This window comes from Electrona antarctica (assembly GCF_951216825.1).
Source record: "Electrona antarctica genome assembly, chromosome: 15".
Classification (NCBI taxonomy): domain Eukaryota; kingdom Metazoa; phylum Chordata; class Actinopteri; order Myctophiformes; family Myctophidae; genus Electrona; species Electrona antarctica.
The window spans coordinates 47303711-47327296 of NC_136796.1; the positions used below are offsets into that span (position 1 = coordinate 47303711).

General features: G+C 40.7%; 2 protein-coding genes across 2 annotated transcripts in view; both read right to left on the reverse strand.

Annotated features, from left to right (window-relative positions):
* LOC306938668 (protein NLRC3-like) lies at positions 1-22006 on the reverse strand (the record flags this gene model as incomplete). Its single annotated transcript, XM_079522935.1, has 8 exons — positions 1-132; positions 1184-1352; positions 5508-5518; positions 8116-8272; positions 12394-14243; positions 15368-15445; positions 18296-18392; positions 21969-22006. The coding sequence occupies 8 exons, from the start codon at positions 22004-22006 to the stop codon at positions 1-3; spliced, it is 2532 nt and encodes an 843-aa protein (XP_079379061.1).
* Positions 21870-23586, reverse strand: part of LOC306938669 (uncharacterized protein) — a gene marked incomplete at its 5' end in the record, with an annotated part of 7110 nt that continues 5393 nt past the window's right edge. Inside the window, one exon of the mRNA XM_079522936.1 lies at positions 21870-22311. Within this exon, the coding sequence (XP_079379062.1) occupies positions 22122-22311 (190 nt within the window). The 3' untranslated portion in view covers positions 21870-22121. The remainder of the gene's footprint in view (positions 22312-23586) is intronic.

Genomic DNA, 23586 nt, shown 5'->3' on the forward strand with positions numbered 1-23586 from the left:
TTACTTTAGAACTTCCAGTCTACTGTGTGGGCTCTTCAGTGAAGCACAGAGCAGCTCCACTAGTCCTGAGTCCTGCAGGTCGTTTTCACTGAGGTCCAATTCTCTCAAATGGGAAGGATTAGAGATGAGAGCTGAAGCCACAACTTCAACGTCTGTCTTTCTGAGTTTACAGCCAACAAGTCTGTAAATGCAGATTAAATGAGAGATTATCAAAACAAATGATACATAATCATATCTGAACTGGGGACCCCCTACCCTGAAGAATGAAGATACATATTGTGAAAATAGCCAAACGACAAGCTCACAAAGCCTCACAGTGAGCTTGTAGATCGGCTAGTTTCACAATGTTTGCCTCTTTCTTCCGTAATATTTGACAATTTGGTTTTAAAAATGTTTTAAAAGTAATATATTTGTACCTTAAATCCTAAACCACACCCAAAGGGTCGGGTCGGGACAAACACACCAATGTAACTCCTTGCAACTCAATGAGTTTAATTGGTGTGGTTTTATCTTTTAAAAAAACACTTTGTCCCGACCCAACCCTTTGGTGTGGTTTGGCCTTTAGAAATGTACAGATACTCTGTATACTGTACACTTATACTGTTGGTTTGTCTACTGTTCAGTGAGAAAACAATGCTGCACATTAAGCTAATCATCTGGGGACCCCCTTGGGGGTCCAGACCCTCAGTTTGGGAACCACAGACCTAGACTAATAGAATGATAATTGATTGGTACAGTAGGTAGATGCAGACTATTGATTATGTATTCATGCTTATCACTGTAAAGCTCGATAACTGTGGCGTAGCTACAAGGGGTTGAAGTCGAAAGTAGCCGATCTACAAGCTCACAAGTGTTGCATCCTCGACGTGCTGTGATTCAATTCAGTTCAATTTTATTAAAGTGTCGACTCACAACAAGTTGTCTCAAGACACTTTACATGTAGAGCAGAGAACCAACATAGATCCCACCCTGAGCATTAAGCAATTTGGAGACTGTGAGCTTGTAGATCAGCTATGTTCAGTGTGCAACCACCCTATATGTTGAAGTAGCCTATACATTTGCCTTAAAGGGAAATTAAACTTTCAATCATCACCACAGCATTCATATTATATTCACATAATACAGTATATAATAAAACAGCAGTGATCAAAATAAATGTGGTAAATGTATCTTACTTTAGAACTTCCAGTCTACAGTGTGGGCTCTTCAGTGAAGCACAGAGCAGCTCCACTAGTCCTGAGTCCTGCAGGTCGTTTTTACTGAGGTCCAATTCTCTCAAATGGGAAGGATTAGAGCTGAGAGCTGAAGACACAACTTCAATGTCTGTCTTACTGAGTTTACAGCCAACAAGTCTGTAAATGCAGATTAAATAAGAGATCAAAACAAATGATACCTCATTCACTGTCATGGAATTTAACTAAAACATCTCCTATCTAGTTATCCAGACATACGTATAGACACCACTTGACAGCACAGAATGACTGTACAGAGGAAGATAGACATTTTGATATCAAAGATTTCAACCAGCAGTTGAAGGAGTGAAATGAAGACTGAACAACAACATTGCATATTTACTGCCTAAATTGTGTAAAAGCTTTACAAACAAGCTGCTGGAGACCAGCATTCAGTCTCTATTTCTGTTCCCTGTCTCCTCAAGCTGGGCCACAGCTGTAGGCTTTACTGTTAGTTTGAATTTACCCCAATATTATAATATTGCATAACCTACAATATTATACCATTTCATAACCTACAATATTATTACATTTCATAACCTACAATATTATAACATTTCATAACCTACAATAATAACATTTCATAACCTACAATATTATTACATTTCATAACCTAAATAATGTTATGTGTTGTTTTTGGCAGCACATTTTGATTTTAGTTTTGGTCATAGTCTCTTGAATAGCTTTCATTTAATTTTAGTCACCTGGAATGTTTTAGTGTTTAGTCTAGTTTTAGTCGGCTAAATGTCATAAGATTTTAGTCGACTAAATCTACAGTTGATTTAGTCGACTAAAATGTATTGTGGGGGGCCTTGATGCCGTCATAATGACAGATTTTTGCTGACAATAGCCGATCTACAAGCTCACAGCGTGTCGCGCTGCGACACGTTGTGAGCTTGTAGATCGGCTATTTTCAGCATACAATCAAGTGTAAAATGACTTATACTGGATATCTTGTCCACTAGTCCCCTCCTAACATTTTAGTCTAGTTTGTATTTGTTGACAAAATTGTCAGTATATTTAGTCTTAGTTTTAGTCATCATAGCTTAGTTTTCATTTAGTTTTCCTCAGTGGAAAAAGGTAGTCGACGAACATTTTTTGTCATAGTTTTAGTCGACAAAAACAACACTGGTTATAACATTTCATAACCTACAATATTATAACATTTCATAACCTACAATATGGAACAAGAGACAGAACCAGGACATGCTAGTGATGCTCTGACCAGCTGGACAGTTATAAGAATGATGAAAGAATTATCCAATTTTCTTTTCTTTTTTGTTAACCCAAGAAAAGGAAATGAGCAACTCCAAACGTTGCATCAAACATATGCACAGCAGATATAAGAAGTGTCTAATATTATTAATAATGTTCTGGGTCGCACATAGACGATCACAAGCTCACAAGCGTTGCGTCCTCGGCGCGTTGTGAGCTTGTACATCAGCTGTTTATGGTGTGTAATCCAGTTGTATGACCAAGTAGCTCAGAAGCCTATACATTTGCCTTAAAGGGTTATTACACTTTCAAACATATTTGGGTCATTTTAACATCTACTCAGGCCCATAAGCTTGGGTTACCATGATATCAAGCTTATTAATATTCTCACCACAGCAATCATATTATATTCACATAATACAGTACATAATAAAAACAGAAGTGATCAAAATAAATGTGGTAAATGTATCTTACTTTAGAACTTCCAGTCTACAGTGTGGGCTCTTCAGTGAAGCACAGAGTCCTGAGTCCTGCAGGTCGTTTTCACTGAGGTCCAATTCTCTCAAATGGGAAGGATTAGAGCTGAGAGCTGAAGACACAGCTTCAATGTCTGTCTTTCTGAGTTTACAGCCAGCAAGTCTGTGAATGTAGATTAAATAAGAGATTATCAAAACAAATTATACCTAATTAATCATATCTGAATTTGGGAGACCCCTACCTGACAAGTACTTGGAATTATAGGCATTACTTTCAGTTTCACTGATACATATTATGAAAATAGCCAAACTACAAGCTCACAATGCCTCACAGTGAGCTTGTAGATCAGCTATTTGCACAATGTTTGCGACTTTTTTCCGTAATATTTGACAATTTGGTTTTAAAAATGTTTTAAAGGTAATTTAATTGTCTTAAATCCTAAACCACACCAAAGGGTCGGGTCGGGACAAAAGCTTTTCTTTCTATTTGTTTTTACATCAACCACACCAATGCAACTCAATGAGTTTAATTGGTGTGGTTTATCTTTAAAAAAACACTTTGTCCCGACCCAACCCTTTGGTGTGCTTTGGGCTTTAGAAATGTACAGATACTCTGTGTACTGTACACTTATACTGTTGGTTTGTCTACTGTTCAGTGAGAAAACAATGCTGCACATTAAGCTAATCCTCTGGGGACCCCCTTGGGGGTCCAGACCCTCAGTTTGGGAACCACAGACCTAGACTAATAGAATGATAATTGATTAGTACAGTAGGTAAATGCAGACTATTGATTACGTATTAATGCGTACCACGGTAAAGCTCGATAACTGTGGCGTAGCTACAAGGGGTTGAACGTCGAAAATAGCCGATCTGCAAGCTCACAAGTGTGATTCAATTCAGTTATTTTTTATTAAAGTGTCGACTCACAACAAGTTGTCTCAAGACACTTTACATGTAGAGCAGAGAACCAACATAGATCCCACCCTGAGCATTAAGACAGTGAGCTTGTAGATCAGCTATTTTCGGTGCGCAACCACGTTGTATGTCAAAGTAGCCTAGATACATTTGCCTTAAAGGGATATTACACGTTCAATATCAAGCTTATTAATACATTCTCACCACAGCATTCATATTATATTCACATAATACAGTACATAATAAAACAGAAGTGCATCAAAATAAATGTGGTAAATGTATCTTACTTTAGAACTTCCAGTCTACAGTGTGGGCTCTTCAGTGAAGCACAGAGTCCTGAGTCCTGCAGGTCGTTTTCACTGAGGTCCAATTCTCTCAAATGGGAAAGATTAGAGCTGAGAGCTGAAGACACAACTTTAACGTCTGTCTTTCTGAGTTTACAGCCAGCAAGTCTGTGAATGCAGATTAAATAAGAGATTATCAAAACAAATTATACCTAAATAATCATATCTGAATTTGGGACCCCCTACCTGACAAGTACTTGTAATTATAGGCATTACTTTCAGTTTCACTGATACATATTATGAAAATAGTCAAACTACAAGCTCACAATGCCTCACAGTGAGCTTGTAGATCAGCTATTTTCACAATATTTGCGACTTTCTTCCGTAATATTTGACAATTTGGTTTTAAAAATGTTTTAAAAGTACTGTAATTGTACCTTAAATCCTAAACCACACCAAAGGGTCGGGTCGGGACAAAACCTTTTCTTTCTATTTGTTTTTACATCAACCACACCAATGCAACTCAATGAGTTTCATTGGTGTGGTTTATCTTAAAAAACACTTTGTCCCGACCCAACCCTTTGGTGTGGTTTGGGCTTTAGAAATGTACAGATACTCTGTATACTGTACACTTATACTGTTGGTTTGTCTACTGTTCAGTGAGAAAACAATGCTGCACATTAAGCTAATCCTCTGGGGACCCCCTTGGGGGTCCAGACCCTCAGTTTGGGAACCACAGACCTAGACTAATAGAATGATAATTGATTAGTACAGTAGGTAAATGCAGACTATTGATTACGTATTAATGCGTACCACGGTAAAGCCCGTTAACTGTGGCGTAGCTACAAGGGGTTGAACGTCGAAAATAGCCGATCTGCAAGCTCACAAGTGTTGTGTCCTCGACGCGCTGTGATTCAATTCAGTTCAATTTTATTAAAGTGTCAACTCACAACAAGTTGTCTCAAGACACTTTACATGTAGAGCAGATAACCAACATAGATCCCACCCTGAGCATTAAGACATTTGGAGACAGTGAGCTTGTAGATCAGCTATTTTCGGTGCGCAACCACGTTGTATGTCGAAGTAGCCTATACATTGGCCTTAAGGGATATTACACGTTCAATATCAAGCTTATTAATACATTCTCACCACAGCATTCACATTATATTCACATAATACAGTACATAATAAAACAGAAGTGATCAAAATAAATGTGGTAAATGTATCTTACTTTAGAACTTCCAGTCTACAGTGTGGGCTCTTCAGTGAAGCACAGAGTCCTGGGTCTTGCAGGTCGTTTTCACTGAGGTCCAATTCTCTCAAATGGGAAGGATTAGAGCTGAGAGCTGAAGACACAGCTTCAATGTCTGTCTTTCTGAGTTTACAGCCAGCAAGTCTGTGAATGCAGATTAAAGAGATTATCAAAACAAACTAGAAAAAGTGCCCTTCTGGGCACAGGTCTCCACCAGGAGGTGGAGACTTTGGCCTGTTATAGTGCCACCGTGAGGCTGATTTGGGGAAAAAATTAGTGGCATGTCGCCCTCGGTCTAGTGGAAATGTGCATGTATAATTTCACGGAAATTGCACACTGTGTTTGTGATTTGTGGCATTTTGTTCGAAACGGACCAATCATGTGAGCTTTGGAAGCCAATCTTAGCCAATCAGGATGAAAGATGGTGCAGATCCGTGTTGATCACATGACTATGGAGATAGTGTATACAGAATTGTGTGATGTATGGATAAATGTGTTTTGCCTAAATCGGCCTCATGGTGGCGCTATAACAGGCTGTTGAGGAATATTTGGGGCAGAGGTTCGTCGTTGGCATCCAGGGAGTGTGTGTGCAAAGTTTGGCATGGATCGGGAAAACGGTGGCGGAGATTAGCTGATGAATCACGCACGCACGCGCACACGCACACGCACACGCACACGCACACGCACACACACACACACACACACACACACACGGACGGAGTGCAAAACATACTCTCTCCCCATGCCTTCGGCCTGGTGGAGACAATTATACCTATAAATAATCATATCTGAACTTGGGAGATCCCTACCTGACAAGTAGGCTACTTGGAATTATAGGCATTACTTTCAGTTTCACTGATACATATTATGAAAATAGTCAAACTACAAGCTCACAATGCCTCACAGTGAGCTTGTAGATCAGCTATTTTCACAATGTTTGCGACTTTCTCCCGTAATATTTGACAATTTGGTTTTAAAAATGTTTTAAAAGTACTGTAATTGTACCTTAAATCCTAAACCACACCAAAGGGTCGGGTCGGGACAAAACCTTTTCTTTCTATTTGTTTTTACATCAACCACACCAATGCAACTCAATGAGTTTCATTGGTGTGGTTTATCTTAAAAAAACACTTTGTCCCGACCCAACCCTTTGGTGTGGTTTGGGCTTTAGAAATGTACAGATACTCTGTATACTGTACACTTATGATGTTGGTTTGTCTACTGTTCAGTGAGAAAACAATGCTGCACATTAAGCTAATCCTCTGGGGACCCCCTTGGGGGTCCAGACCCTCAGTTTGGGAACCACAGACCTAGACTAATAGAATGATAATTGATAAGTACAGTAGGTAGATGCAGACTATTGATTACGTATTAATGCGTACCACGGTAAAGCTCGATAACTGTGGCGTAGCTACAAGGGGTTGAACGTCGAAAATAGCCGATCTGCAAGCTCACAAGTGTGATTCAATTCAGTTATTTTTTAATAAAGTGTCGACTCACAACAAGTTGTCTCAAGACACTTTACATGTAGAGCAGATAACCAACATAGATCCCACCCTGAGCATTAAGACATTTGGAGACAGTGAGCTTGTAGATCAGCTATTTTCGGTGCGCAACCACGTTGTATGTCGAAGTAGCCTATACATTGGCCTTAAAGGGATATTACACGTTCAATATCAAGCTTATTAATACATTCTCACCACAGCATTCACATTATATTCACATAATACAGTACATAATAAAACAGAAGTGATCAAAATAAATGTGGTAAATGTATCTTACTTTAGAACTTCCAGTCTACAGTGTGGGCTCTTCAGTGAAGCACAGAGTCCTGAGTCCTGCAGTTCGTTTTCACTGAGGTCCAATTCTCTCAAATGGGAAGGATTAGAGCTGAGAGCTGAAGACACATCTTCAACGTCTGTCGTTCTGAGTTTACAGCCAACAAGTCTGTAAATGCAGATTAAATAAGATATTATAAAAACAAATGACACATAAACAATTATTTGAACTGAGGACCCAATACCCTGACAAGCAAGAATTGTAGGCATTTCATTTAGTTTGACTCGGCTGCACAGATACATGTTGTGTTTGCGTCTTCCGTAATATTCGCCAATTTACCAAATTGGTTTTAAAAATGTTTTAAAAGTCATTAAATTGTACCTTTAGAAATGTGCAGATACTAGTCTGTACCTTAAACTGTATGTTGGTGTGTGTTTACTGTTGAGTGAGAAACCACACTAGTTGCACATCAAGCTAATCATCTGGGGACCCCCTTGGGGGTCCAGACCCTCAGTTTGGGAACCACATGCCTAGACTAATATAATGATATTTGATTGGTACAGTAGGTAGATGCAGGATATTGATTATGTGTTGATCTGTTGCGTACCTCGGTAAAGCTTGATTTGTGGCGTAGCTACAACGGGTCGCACATAGACGATCTACAAGCTCACAAGCGTTGCGTCCTCGACGCGTTGTGAGCTTGTACATCAGCTGTTTATGGTGTGTAATCCAGTTGTATGACCAAGTAGCTCAGAAGCCTATACATTTGCCTTAAAGGGTTATTACACTTTCAAACATATTTGGGTCATTTTAACATCTACTCAGGCCCATAAGCTTGGGTTACCATGATATCAAGCTTATACATATTCTCACCTCAGCAATCATATTATATTCACATAATACAGTGCATAATAAACAGAAGTGATTACAATTTATGTGGTAAATGTATCTTACTTTAGAACTTCCAGTCTACAGTGTGGGCTCTTCAGTGAAGCACAGAGTCCTGAGTCCTGCAGGTCGTTTTTACTGAGGTCCAATTCTCTCAAATGGGAAGTATTAGAGCTGAGAGCTGAAGCCACAACTTCAACGTCTGTCTTACTGAGCTGACAGCCAACAAGTCTGTAAATGCAGATTAAATAAGAGATCAAAACAAATGATACCTCATTCACTGTCATGGAATTTAACTAAAACATCTCCTATCTAGTTATCCAGACATACGTATAGACACCACTTGACAGCACAGAATGACTGTACAGAGGAAGATAGACATTTTGATATCAAAGATTTCAACCAGCAGTTGAAGGAGTGAAATGAAGACTGAACAACAACATTGCATATTTACTGCCTAAACTGTGTAAAAGCTTTACAAACAAGCTGCTGGAGACCAGCATTCAGTCTCTATTTCTGTTCCCTGTCTCCTCAAGCTGGGCCACAGCTGTAGGCTTTACTGTTAGTTTGAATTTACCCCAATATTATAATATTGCATAACCTACAATATTATACCATTTCATAACCTACAATATTATACCATTTCATAACCTACAATATTATAACATTTCATAACCAACAATATTATACCATTTCATAACCTACAATATTATACCATTTCATAACCTTCAATATTATAACATTTCATAACCTACAATAATAACATTTCATAACCTACAATATTATTACATTTCATAACCTAAATAATGTTATGTGTTGTTTTTGGCAGCACATTTTGATTTTAGTTTTAGTCATAGTCTCTTGAATAGCTTTCATTTAATTTTAGTCACCTGGAATGTTTTAGTGTTTTGTCTAGTTTTAGTCGGCTAAATGTCATAAGATTTTAGTTGACTAAATCTACAGTTGAATTAGTCGACTAAAATGTATTGTGGCGGGCCTTGATGCCGTCATGACAGATTTTTGCTGAAAATAGCCGATCTACAAGCTCACAGCGCGTTGCGCTGCGACGCCTTGTGAGCTTGTAGATCGGCTATTTTCAGCATGCAATCAAGTGTAAAATGACTTATACTGGATATCTTGTCCACTAGTCCCCTCCTAACATTTTAGTCTAGTTTGTATTTGTTGACAAAATTGTCAGTATATTTAGTCTTAGTTTTAGTCATCATAGCTTAGTTTTCATTTAGTTTTCCTCAGTGGAAAAAGGTAGTCGACGAACATTTTTTGTCATAGTTTTAGTCGACAAAAACAACACTGGTTATAACATTTCATAACCTACAATATTATAACATTTCATAACCTACAATATGGAACAAGAGACAGAACCAGGACATGCTAGTGATGCTCTGACCAGCTGGACAGTTATAAGAATGATGAAAGAATTATCCAATTTTCTTTTCTTTTTTGTTAACCCAAGAAAAGGAAATGAGCAACTCCAAACGTTGCATCAAACATATGCACAGCAGATATAAGAAGTGTCTAATATTATTAATAATGTTCCTTTGTCCCACTACGCTACTGGGTGGTAACTGTTATCTTTATTTTGAACGGTGCAAAAACATAATCTTTTCTTTTTACTTTTCTTTTTTTCTGTTTGTTTATTATTTCATTTTTTAATGTTTTTAGTTATCCTTCTGACGCTGACAATTGATTTAATTCGCCAGCTACAACACTTAGGACCCAAACAACATTATCGTTAAATTCTTGCCAGAATGTTGTGCACCTTTATGCTACTCAGATGATGACACTTAAGACTTTGATGACCCCATAGGCTTTCCTCTGCCTTATCACACACATGGTCCCTGGAGGATGGACCCTACAGATCATATCACACACATGGTCCCTGGAGGATGGACCCTACAGATCATATCACACACATAGGCCCTCATTTATCAATCGAGTGTAAAATCTGCCCCAAATTCGAGTGTAGGATTCGTAGTACACCCACGTCGGGTCGGCATTTACAAAGTGATCGCAGACAGCTGTTTCTTCCTAATTTCATTCCTAGCAGTGATAAATGTGACGGCTGAAATCTATCTGGCACGCCCTATGAAATCAAGCCTCGCCCTCGTTTTTGCGACATGAACAACTGCAGTACGACCTTGGAAACCATAGTTACATGACGAAAAAAGTCAATAAAAAAGTCACCCCCCTCTCATACACACACAGACGCACGCACGCACACGCAACTTGCAAGTCCAACTGGTTTGTTGTAGCCTATCTTCAATAAATAAAGAACGAACACCTGTATGAATTAAATAAAGCTGTAGCTGTAGTACCCTGTCTGTTTCTCCTCTCGCCTCGCTTGCCTTGCTGCCCACACACACACACACACACGCACATACGGGCCGTGGCCCAGTCAGTTTAGAGCTGGCCCAACTTTGAGCCTTGTGCATGCAACTTTCTGGTTAGTAAACCACAGCATGCCAGCTGCCTTTGTTTTAAAATGGTTCCCCAAACCGTTCACAGTTCACACTATCGGCCGGGGATGCGCCCCCCCCCATGCTAATTTGCCCAGTCAATCATTTGATCCGCGCTACGCGCCTGCCGTGTGTTGTTAGTTGTAGCCTATATTAAATTATTAAAGTATTTATTCATTTAATATAGCCTACAACAATATATTACTGAACGAAAATCTGAACCTGCATGTGAACAATGAATTAAATAACAAATAGGCGCACACACACACTGCTGTTTTCCTCCTCTCCTGTCCTGTCTGTCTCTATCACTGTGGTCCGTTCATGACACCGCGACCATGCACGTTTATGACAATCTATTTAGATTACCTCGCTAGTCGCAGTAGTCGGTGCAGTGGCTGGGCTGTCAACTGACAATTATATAAATGTGCAGCCTAAACCAGCCTCATGTGGCACACTGGCACTGGTGGGCTGGCAGCCTGGCTGGGTGGTTTAGCCTATACCTAACTCCGATGCGGTCAGCGGTCCCCAATTTTGCGCTGGCACGCCGGCACGGCACATTTGGCATTCGAGCGACACGTCGGGTTTATCCTTAAAACGACGAGATGTAACTCGAGAAAGACATGGCTGTAGATTGCACTATAGCCTACCCGTTGGTTGGTAGACTTGACTATAGCTGCAGCACTGCAAATGCCTCTCGATCCAGTTAACTATTCCAGGAGGGGGGGGGGGGGGGGGGGGGGGGGGGGGCACCGGCATGCGCTCATGCAAAACACTGTTTAAATGGCTTAAGCATCTAAATTTGCAACATTGTTTTAATTGCGCGATTTTAACTGCTTGTAAAGTTGGTAATCTCCTACCAATTTCATATGACACAGACACATCGTTGATGTAGGCCTATTCCTTTTTTCCTTTTCTTTTTCTTTTTTTACATGTAGCCCATATATAGGCCTACATACACATACTACATACATATACTTTTATATTAACATTTTAGGAGTGAATACATATGTTTCGATGCCTGTGACAGCCTCTCAGCTGGTCAAACAATGCTGCTCCGCTGTTCTACGACAAAAAACAGGTGAGGACAAAGCGTACGACAGCTCCCGACCAGACGTGAGTTTTGTCTTGGCACAAGATCATTTTCAATCTTTGGCGCAAATCGTAAATGCCGAAAATTGCGGTAATTTCGGCGTACACCCATATTTTGGCGTACGCACGGTTGATAAATGAGGGCCATGGTCTCTGAAGGATGGACCCTACAGATCATATCACACACATGGTCTCTGGAGGATGGACCCTACAGATCATATCACACACATGGTCTCTGGAGGATGGACCCTACATATCATATAACACACATGGTCTCTGGAGGATGGAGCCTACAGATCATATCACACACATGGTCCCTGGAGGATGGACCCTACAGATTAAGTGACTCCATGGCCTTTCCCTCTAGGTCAAGTTTGTACCACTTTCAAAAGCTTTGGCTGTTGTTTATATTACATCACATCGAGGGACTCGCTTTGATAATAAACCAGACCTACAAGCTGTCAATGTGTTGCGATGCAAAGTATTGTATGCTTATAGATCATTTGTTATTGACGAGTGACACCTTTCAACTTGTTCTACTGAGTGCTTTCACCACAGTGAAGCGGGTTTAACGTTGGGTATTTTAGCTGTCTTTTATGGTGTTAAAAGGGGCGTGGAACAATGCAGAACAATGCAGACAATACACACAATACCCACAATACCACACAATACCACTAATCACTATTTGAAATGCAGACAACTTTTATGCCAACCTTCATTTATAATCATAGTGTTAACTGTAATGGCAGATTGACTCAGGATGTTTCTATTCACTTGACTACTAACCGAGCCTTTCTGCAGTTCCTCACAGCTGGGATCAGCCTCCTTCGCCCCTCCTCTGATGTGTTGTATTTGTCCAGGTCCAACTCTTCCAGAACCTCCTCTGACATCTGCAGCATGACGGCCAGAGCTGAACACTGGGTCTCAGACAGTTTCTCTGTTCTGTTCTCTGACTTCAGGAACTGTTGGATCTCCTGATGTAGTGAGTGGTCGTTCATCTCCATCAGACAGTGGAAGATGTTGATACATCTGTCAGGAGAGACATCATCACGAGTTAACATCTCCTTCAGGTTCTGGATGGCTTTCTGGATCTCCTCTGGACTGTTCTTTTTCTGACCCAGCAGACCTCCTAACACACTTTTCTTTGTCTGACCCAGCAGGCCTCCTAACAGACTTTGGTTGGACTCCAGTGAGAGGCCATGAAGGAACCGAACAAGTAGGTCCAGGTGGCCATTTTTACTCTTCAGGGATTTTTCCATAGCAGCTTTCAGGAAGTCGGAGAGGGAGCTCTTACCGCTGTATTCATCATCTTCCAGGAATGTCTTCAGTACCTTCTTGTACTTCTTGTTCTTCTTTGTGAAACAGTGGAACAGGTAGACTGCAGCCAGAAACTCCTGGATGCTCAGATGAACAAAGCTGTAGACAGTTTTCTGAAACAGCACACTCTCTCTCTTGAAGATCTGCGTGCACACTCCTGAGTACAGCGAGGCATCTTTCACATCAAGACCACACTCTTCCAGGTCTTCTTGGTAGAACATGATGCTACTTTTCTTCAGATGTTGAAATGCCAGCTTGCCCAGATTCAGAAGAACTTCCATGCAAGTCTTTGTGAGCTGCTGTTGTGTCCCCTTTTCTTTTTCTTTCTTGTTCACATCATGAGTCTCATCATACTTCTGCTTCTTCCTGTTTGTCAGAACCAACAGGAATTGGCAGCACATCTCAGTCAGGGTCTTGGGCAGCTGTCCTATCGTGGTGTGTGTCCTCAACATGTCCAGCAGAACGGTAGCAATGATCCAACAGAAGAGTGGGATGTAACACATGATGTGGAGGCTCCTCGATGTCTTCAAGTGTGAGAGGACTCTGTCGGCCAGCTTCTCTTCACTGAATCTCTTCCTGAAGTACTTCTCCTTCTGGGGGTCTGTGAACCCTCGCACTTCTGTCACCATGTCAACACATGCAGGAGGGATCTGATGGGCTGCTGCTGGTCTGGTGGTTATCCAGAGGAGGGCTGAGGGGAGCAGATTCCTCTTGATGAGGTTTGTCAACAGATAATCCACCGATGATGTCACTGTGACATCAGAGATGATTTCATTTTTGTCGAAGTGCAATGGAAACCTGCTTTCATCGAGGCCATCAAAGATGAAGCAAACTTTCCAGGCAGCGAGCTGCTCTGCTGTGACCTTCTTTAACGTTGGGTGGAAATCATGGATCAGTTTGAGAAGGCTGTACTGCTTATCTCTGACCAAGTTCAGCTCCCGGAATGAAAAGAGAACCAGGAGATCTATATCTTGATTCTCCAAACCTCTTGCCCAGTCCAGAGCAAACTTGCGCACAGAGAATGTTTTTCCAATGCCAGCGATGCCTTCGGTCAGAACACTTGTGCTGGGTGTCTCTCTGCCAGGGAGGAGGATCTTAAAGATTTTACAGCAGTTGATTGGTTCGTCATGGAAGGTCTTCATGTTGGAAACTGTCTCAAGCTGTATCACCTCATGTTGGCGATTAACCCCTTCACTCTCTCCCGCTGAGATATAGAGCTCTGAGTAGGTGCTGGTGACGGAGGTTCCAGACTCTTCCGTCATGTCATCTTTCACTTCATCAAGACTATTCATACTGTCCTTATAATCCTTCAAATCATCCTGCAGACTGACATCTGCAATGAGAAGAACATTTATGTTTTAAACATTGAGGTTAATTTATAACTTTACATGTATACAGCACACATTAATTATAAATTAAATACCTCCAGAAACTATGCAATTTGTTCAGAAAAACAGGCAAAAGTAACAACACAAGATCAGTTGTTTTTGTCCAGCTGTTGAGTTGATAGTTGTTTAGCTTCATTATATGCACTTGGATATAATTGATACAGACAATAAATATTTGAACATTTAATTGATACAGACAATAATTATTTGAACATTTAGTCTATGATTTCTTAGCGTTCAATTTATTAGCATGAATTGTCAATGAGTGCACATTCTTACTTTGTCCACCTGTGTTTTGACTGGGTGTCTTCAGTCCAGGTGTGGTTTGACTGGGTGTCTTCAGTCCAGGTGTGGTTTGACTGGGTGACACACACACACACACACACACACACACACACACACACACACACACACACACACACACACACACACACACACACACACACACACACACACACACACACACACACATCAGCAACTCTACATCTGATCTCAAACCCTTAGATCTCCATATGTCAGAACCTGTTCTGACATTAGTTGATCCTTCCCCATCCATCCTTCCTCTTCGATGTCACCCTTTTGGCCGATAACTGTCGAATCCAGTCAAACTCTAGACGGGCCTGCCCCAAAGTTATTAGTGCAGCTGGCGAAAACTAGAGTTCTCAACAGGCCCGAAAATCAAGGCTCGGCCCTCATCAAACCCTGTACCTTCAAGGGAATGTCCCCGCTGCCACCCTTAGATCTCCATATATGGAGCTGACCTGTTCTGACTTTCCATATGTTGATCTGACCTCATCAAACCCTGTACCTGTAGACATGCTCATTATATGGCCAGTACAGAACTCATTCCATGTTGATCTGACCCCCCCATGCTAAAGCGCCAGTGCTCGGCCAACAGTCTGCCATCACCCAGGCGCATGCATGCATGCGACCTCGCTTCTTGCACTTAGGCGTCTTACTGGTGTACCTGTACACAAGATGGAACAATAAAGTACAACCTTGAACCTTGAATTGTAGGCTATTGGATGATTGACATACTGTGTATCTGGAGGTCCAGGTTCATTACTGAAGTCAGGAGGATGTTGTTTAGACCAGTCACTCTTCATAGACAGAAGGCTGGGTGTTGGAGACTCTGCTCTGTGGTACAGACTTCTGGAATCATAGAAAAGAAGACTTTATTCAATGTGTTGTTTTGGGAGGTCTGAAGTTTAGTTTTTAGTGACATTGAGATGTTGGAGAACCAAGAGGTGCAAGCATAGATCGATCTATCTATCAATCTATCTATTTGATCTGAAATCAAACTATAGAATACATGTTCAGAAACATCTACCATAAAACCATAATTGTCTCAGATATTCCGTTTCCCAGCCCAGATCCAGAGCAAACAGCCATGATTATCCTCTAGTAGTGTGAGCCGTTCAAAGATTTAATCTTAAGCCTCCCGATTTGTTCAAAGACATCCGAGGTGTCACGATAATATTCAAACATGGTTGATATTTATCTGGATCGCTACTGTCCGTTATACTTTGTATTGTTGTGTATATTGTATAGTGTTATAGTGTGTATATTGTATAGTGTTATAGTGTGTATATTGTATACTGTTATAGTGTGTATATTGTATAGTGTTATAGTGTATATATTGTATAGTGTTATAGTGTGTATAGTATTATCGTGTGTATATTGTATAGTGTTATAGTGTGTATATTGTATAGTGTTAAAAATGGTAAATGGTGCATTTATATAGCGCCTTTATCCAAGGCACTTACAGAGATTGTGCATTACATTCACCCATTCACACACACATACATACACCGATGGCAGCGGAAACCATGCAAGGCACCAACTAGCACATCGGGAGCAATTAGGGGTTCGGTGTCTTGCTCAAGGACACTTCGACAGTAACTCTGCGGGAGCCCGGGTTCGAACTGGCAACCTTACGGTTACCATCCAGGCACTCTACCCCTGAGCCACCGCCGCCCCTGTTATAGTGTGTATATTGTATAGTGTTATAGGTCCTCATTCACAAAGGAGAAATACGCCAGAGTGTAACGGAAGCGTAACGGAAGCGTATACAGATGCGGGAAATTCCGTCCGATCACGCTACGTTGTTTTGCCGTGCAATTCAAAGAGCGGCGTGTACCACAGGTACGCAGGTGTATGTCATAAAGAATGCGAGCGGGTGCCAAATGATCGGAAAATCACCCGACAACTTCATTTGCATTGATCCACGCCCCATTTCACACCATAAAAGGCGTCAAGCATGACTCAGCAGACAGCAGTAAAAAAAACAAAAAAGAACTATAGGCCTTACAGCTCAAACGAAATAGAGGTCCTCCTGACGGAATGCAACAAAATAATGATATTTTCCAGTATAGTGGCTTCACAAATTAAAATAAAAATGATTGCTGGAAAGAAATTAGGCTATATTAGGAAATTAAAAGAAAATTATCTGACCATGTCAAGCGCCGGAGCGACGACCACCACCTGCAGTCTCTTTGTTTACATCCATATACCATTACATTTGTGCGTGATTCTTTATATTGTCTATAGCCTACCATTAAACTATATAAATCATTTTCCCAAGCTTACAAAACGGTGAACGCTGCTCCGCACCGCTGCAACAATGTCAAGCTGACTTACGGTATAAAATGCAGCTTGGCCATATTTATTTAAGTTCGGGACCAAGGCAGCAAGCTAGCGTATACTTGGCAATTATATTATAAAGCCTTTTCTTTTCTATTGAACAATTGCTCACTCACACCTTTGCAGAGGTAAAACATATATCCGATATTTTTATCAGAGCTGCATTGATTCATGCGGGGAATAGATTAATATCATCTCACTGTCATCTGTCTGAATGCCATGTGGAGAATGGATTTGTTCTGATCATGGACACGTAGGCATAGGCCTATAGCTATTTAAAATTTCAACCATATACGGCGGGTAGCCTCCTCTTTGTCAGATCTAAGTGCAGGTTCATTTATGATGATGTCGTCACGTCATATTAAAATGATTCGCGAATTTCGCGGGACATTTGGCACCAAACTTGATTGATCTCATCAATGTAGTAGCCTACAGCCTAGCTATAAGTTCCCCATATTATAATTAATTAAGGTGCACTGGCTTAAAACTATGACTGGCCGAATTGCACGTGCTGATGCAATAATGTGGACTTCTATTTTTTTATAGGGCTAATTAGCCCTCGTGACTGCTGTCTGTCTGTCAGACCGGCATGTCTGTGAACCATAGAAATAATCTGTTCTGTCCGGGCCGGGCTCACCGCACCGTTATATTCATTTTCCAATGAATTCGTACAGTGCAGAATGAAGATAAGTGTATGTTCTTATTATAATTGTGAGTTTGTTTTTTAACATGCAGCGCGAGTCCGCGAGAGCCGATCTACAAGCTCACAACGCGTTGCACTGCGAGTAGAAAGCTGTCAAGTGCAGCGCAATCGCGCATGCTAGAAATATCCTAATAAATAAATAAAAAGGTGTCGGGTTTGCAGGGGCAGTTTCTGTATGGGACTCTAGGCTAACCTGCCTCTAGAATGCATGCATTTAGGCATCCAAGTGATACTTGGCTTTTATATAAGCTATCATTTTTTTATGTGCTGACCAATGTTTTGGACACATGCATGCCTACATATTTTATCTGAGATTTGGGGACTTTTAATTGATTCAGAATGAAGACTAAAGCCTTCTGAATAAATCTACGCAAGCAGTACACGACCCTCTGAGCTGGCGCAGCTTATAGCGGAGTTTCCGACCAAACAACGTCACCGTAAAGTTCACGTTCAAGTTCATGAATTCCCACGTAATGTGGGAATCCACGTAAATGCCAGTCCGCTCACGCTCCGCTCACGTTACGTAACGTTATGAGCGTAAACGCCGTTGTGAATGAGGCCCATAGTGTGTATAGTGTATAGTGTTATAGTGTGTATATTGTACAGGAGGATTGACATACTGTGTATCTGCAGGTCCAGGTTCATTACTGAAGTCAGGAGGGTCTCCTTTAGACCGGTCACTCTTCATAGACAGAAGGCTGGATGTTGGAGACTCTGCTCTGTGGTACAGACTTCTGGAATCATAGAAACGAAGAAGAAGAATTTATTCAATATGTGTTGTTTTGGGAGGTCTGAAGTTTAATTTTTAGTGACATTGAGATGTTGGAGAACCAAGAGGTGCATCGATCGATCTATCTATCAATCTATCTATTTGATCTGAAATCAAACTATAGAATACATGTTCAGAAACATCTACCATAAAACCATAATTGTCTCAGATATTCCGTTTCCCAGCCCAGATCCAGAGCAAACAGCCATGATTATCCTCTAGTAGTGTGAGCCGTTCAATGATTTAATCTTAAGCCTCCCGATTTGTTCAAAGACATCCGAGGCGTCACGATAATATTCAAACATGGTTGATATTTATCTGGATCGCTACTGTCCGTTATACTTTGTATTGTTGTGTATATTGTATAGTGTTATAGTGTGTATATTGTATAGTGTTATAGTGTGTATATTGTATAGTGTTATTGGTCCTCATTCACAAAGGAGAAATTCGCCAGAGTGTAACGGAAGCGTAAAGGCCATGCGTATAGATAGCGGAAAATCCGTCCGATCACGCTACGGTTAAGTCCCGTGTTATTCAGGGAACCAGGTGTAATCACTTAATTTGTGCGGATCGGCGAGTGTATCATTTCCGCATTTTTTCCAAGCGATTCGCCTGGTGTCGCCTGGTTTGATGGAACATCCACGACCATATAAGGCAACAGGAAATATCGAAATACGTCATCATAGACTGCACAGAGGATTCCCAAGTTTTAAATTATATACAACAGCCGCGATGAGCTTGTAGAGCAGTTCATTTTGACAGGCGGGTCTCTGCACGGACAGATCTTCAAGCAAACAGCGCGAGTTATATGTATATTATAAACGAAACTTGCCAACTTGGCATGCATTGCTTCACTCCTTGTTAAATGTCAGAACGTTAATAAGTTAACTGATGTTACAGTTACTTTCACATAATGAGAAAGAAGTTAATTTGTACTGTTCACCACACGACCAAATGCTATATTAAAACTCGGCAATGATAAAAGGCCCTATTGATTAGTCTACTGCGGTGATTGATTCCCTGCCCTGCACTGTCGGATTTGGAAAGCAAATATACGGACATGCATGGACACAGGACATATTTTATTTCTTTTTTTTTTGTGGGATTTGGACTAAAGGCTATATTTCATCCGGTTGTATGTTTCCTCAGCTGCAGGTAAGAGTTGGCTATTCTGTGTGGCGTCCGCATGTGATCAATATACATTATTATAAATTAATACCACGACGCAAATGGAGGCAGATAGGTGCTTGCAGCAAAGGCATTTAGGCCTACGTGAAACTTGAATTGGCTGAGTCTCTGCCAACATGCTGATCAGCGAGTTACAGTGGTAGGCTAATAATAATCATCATCAACAGCCTTCTTGTCCGTCTGTCCGTCATGTTTGTGAACAAGCGCGAGTGGAGGTGAGCTGGCTTAAAACTATGATATGACTGGCCAACTTACAAACACGCTGATGCCATTCATTCAAATAGGCTAATGTGGTCTTCTATTTTTTATACAGGGCTAATTCCCCCCCCCCACACACACACCGACAGTCAGACTGACTCAAAGGAGCTCCATAACGAAACAATTTAAATAGGCCTATACTGCAGACATTACTACACTAAACAACGTTGGATTCGTACAGTGCAGAATGCAGATAAGTGTATGTTCTTATTATAATTGTGAGTTTGTTTTTTAACATGCAGCGCGAGTCCGCGAGAGCCGATCACAACGCGTTGCACTGCGAGTAGAAGGCTGCCGAGTGAGCAGCGGTGGGGGGGGGATTCAGATTTTACGGGGGCCAGTTTCGAATTGCAGCCATCCGTAGGTGCCCTTTGAGAGCGGTTTTGAAGGAGTCAAGGGATTCGCATGTCTTAATGACTGACATTTTGGTGGCATAGGAGCGAAAAGAATTTAGTCCCTTGTTTGTGCCGAATCTGGGTTGAACATGGTTCGTTGCACTCCCTCTGGTGTTGTGGGTGTGGACTTCGTTAACGTTAAGGAAGTATCTACACAGGTACATGGGTATCTTGGTGGAATATCGAATCTTGTGGACCAGACCCATTGCAAGATGCTGTACTCTGTCGCCGACCCTAAGCCATGCCAGTCTGTCAAAGTGGGCAGGGGTGAGGTGGGTTCGGGGGGTGAGGCCAAGTAGGAGCCTGACCAGTTTGTTTTGGGAGGTCTGGAGCCTAGTTTTAAGGGCCTTTGAGGTGCTGTGGTACCAGGAGGTGCATGCATAGTCAAAGAAGCCTTGTACAAGGGCTCCTGTTAAGGTCTTCAAGGTGTTTTTGTCGACCAGTGAGGAGATCCTGTAAAGGAATCTTGTTCTTTGGTTGACTTTTTTGATTACGTTGGTGGCCATTTTATCACCGGAAAGATTAGCCTCCAGGATGGACACATGCCTACATATTTTATCTGAGGTTTGGGGACTTTTAATTGATTCAGCATGAACACTAAAGCCTTCTTAATAAATCTACGCAAGCCGTACACGACCATGAGAGACCAATTTCCGACAAACCAACGTCAGCGTCAAGTTCACGTTCAAGTTCATGAATTCCCACGTAATGTGGAAATCCACGTAAATGCCTGTCCGCTCACGCTCCGCTCACGTAACGTCACTTTATGAGCGTAAACGCTGTTGTGAATGAGGACCATATAGTGTGAATATTGTATAGTGTTGTGCATATTGTATAGTGTTGTGTATATTGTAGTGTTATAGTGAGTGTGTATAGTGTTATCGTGTGTATATTGTACAGGAGGACATACTGTGTGTGTGGAGGTCCAGGTTCATTACTGAAGTCTATTAGTTGTCCCATAGACCAGTCACTCTTCATAGACAGAAGGCTGGGTGTTGGAGACTCTGGTATGTGGTACAGACTTCTGGAATCATGACATTGTTTTTGTGAATAACATTGTCAATTTGTTTTTTTATTTGTATTGTTACATTCCATTTTATTTCTAAAAGGGTAACATATTTTAGTTTCCTCTCACAACATTGCAGCAAAAAGAAAAAAAAGAAAAAAACACAATAGAAATTGTTATGAATATGTGATTTTACTAGGCATGTAAAAGACTGTTACAGGGCCTGGCCAAGAGGGGGCACAAGTACACCAGACTATTATGTAGCGAGCTTCCAGTCTGTGTTTCTCACTTGGGAAATAAACAACAAGCATATTGTACTGTAACCTTGTGTGGCGTCTTCAGTATTCAAGTTACCACAGAAATATAAAATCTTACTAAATATACAGTACAATAACAGGTGATAGTTTAAACATAGCTTGTTGCATACTGTACACATACTGTACACATACTGTATATAATACTGTACACATACTGTATATAATACTGTACACATACTGTACACATACTGTATATAATACTGTACACATACTGTATATAATACTGTACACATACTGTATATTCTATACTACTGTACACATACTGTATATAATACTGTACACATACTGTACATGCACACTAGCAGCCAGCCTGTCTACTGAACACCACACTGTGATTTGTACCACTTCATTCACAAACTGTTCACACAGTAACTTACAATCTGTAGATGAACTTTGAACAGGGTTGATACAACATTATTAGATGTTACTGTATGTTTGTTTTTGTAATTCAAATGACTTAGAATGAGATTACATTGTTGTGCTATAGACAGTGATGTGTATATGATGCCAAACCAGAATAAGTTGTACTCTTATCTGTACCTGTACACAAGATGTGACAGTACAACCTTGAACCTTGAATTGTAGGCTATTGGAGGATTGACATACTGTGTATCTGGAGGTCCAGGTTCATTACTGAAGTCAGGAGGATCATCTTTAGACCAGTCACTCTTCATAGACACACAGCTGGCTGTTGGAGACTCTGCTCTGTGGTGAACACTTCTGGAATCATAGACATGTTTATATAATTATCAGGTGAATTCACTTGGTTCAATATTTGTTGTTGTAAAATCCCATTTTACATCTACATGGATTAACGTGCTCAGTCGCCACAACTGATTTAAGTTATTTGGAAGCACATCGCACACCGAAAATAGCTGATCTACAAGCTTACTGTCCACTGTACCATGATGTAAGAAATTCTGAAAAGAAGAGAGACCAAGAAACCAAGAAAGAAGACAATACGCAATAAGAACAATATGCACAAATAAGAATCACAGGCTGAGTTGTCGTTACACCGATTTGAACACACAACCTTGTGGTCTGAAGGTGAGAGCTCAACCAACTGAGCTATCAGGACAGCCAGTTGTTTCATTGTAAACTGTAACATCATTCAGTGTTTTGGTAACAAGTGTGTGTCCTTTTTTTGGGCATGTCATTATCCATGTGTGTTTTGCTGCAATTCTAATAACCAGATATTGATGTCAGCTAAATGGTTGTTAACTATGTGTGATTCCCATCCCTAGTTGTGTTAACGTGTTAGACGTGTCACTCTTCATAGACAGAAGGCTGGGTGTTGGAGACTCTGCTCTCAGTGCTCTGTGGTACAGACTTCTGGAATCATAGAAATGTTTCTATTATGTGAATGAAGTCCATTTATTCAATGTGTTGTTTTGGGAGGTCTGAAGTTCAGTTTTTAGTGACATTGAGAAGATGTTGGAGAACCAAGAGGTGGAAGCATAGTCAAAGTGGCATTGAATGAATGAGAGCTCCAGCAAGAGTCTGGAGAGCACTTTTGTTGACAGAAATACTGCCCAAACATATTTCTTTATCATTGGTTTTTCATCACACAAATTGCTCCCATGTTCTACCATTCATAATACTATTGTTATCATATTATATATTTGTCATTCAGGTAATTCACATTTTAATGCTATTCAGAATGTGTGTAGTTGGCCAATGTTTTCATATTGGCAAAGGTGCACTGTCACAATAATTAACCAGAAAATCACATCTGCAAAACTATATGTTATTCCCATCCCTAGTTGTGTTATAGTGTTGTGTATATAGTGTTATAGTGTTGTGTATATAGTGAATATTTCTGTTGTTTGCTTATTGTTGTATTATCTCACCTATGCAAGCGATTCATATGATAGAAGAGTAGGCACAATAAGCTAAGGCTTCAGCCTACACCTTTTGGTCAATATTTATTGTCAAACAAAAGCAGGCACTGTATTAATCGTAATTAGTTTGTTTTTGTCAAAAATAAAACTTGTA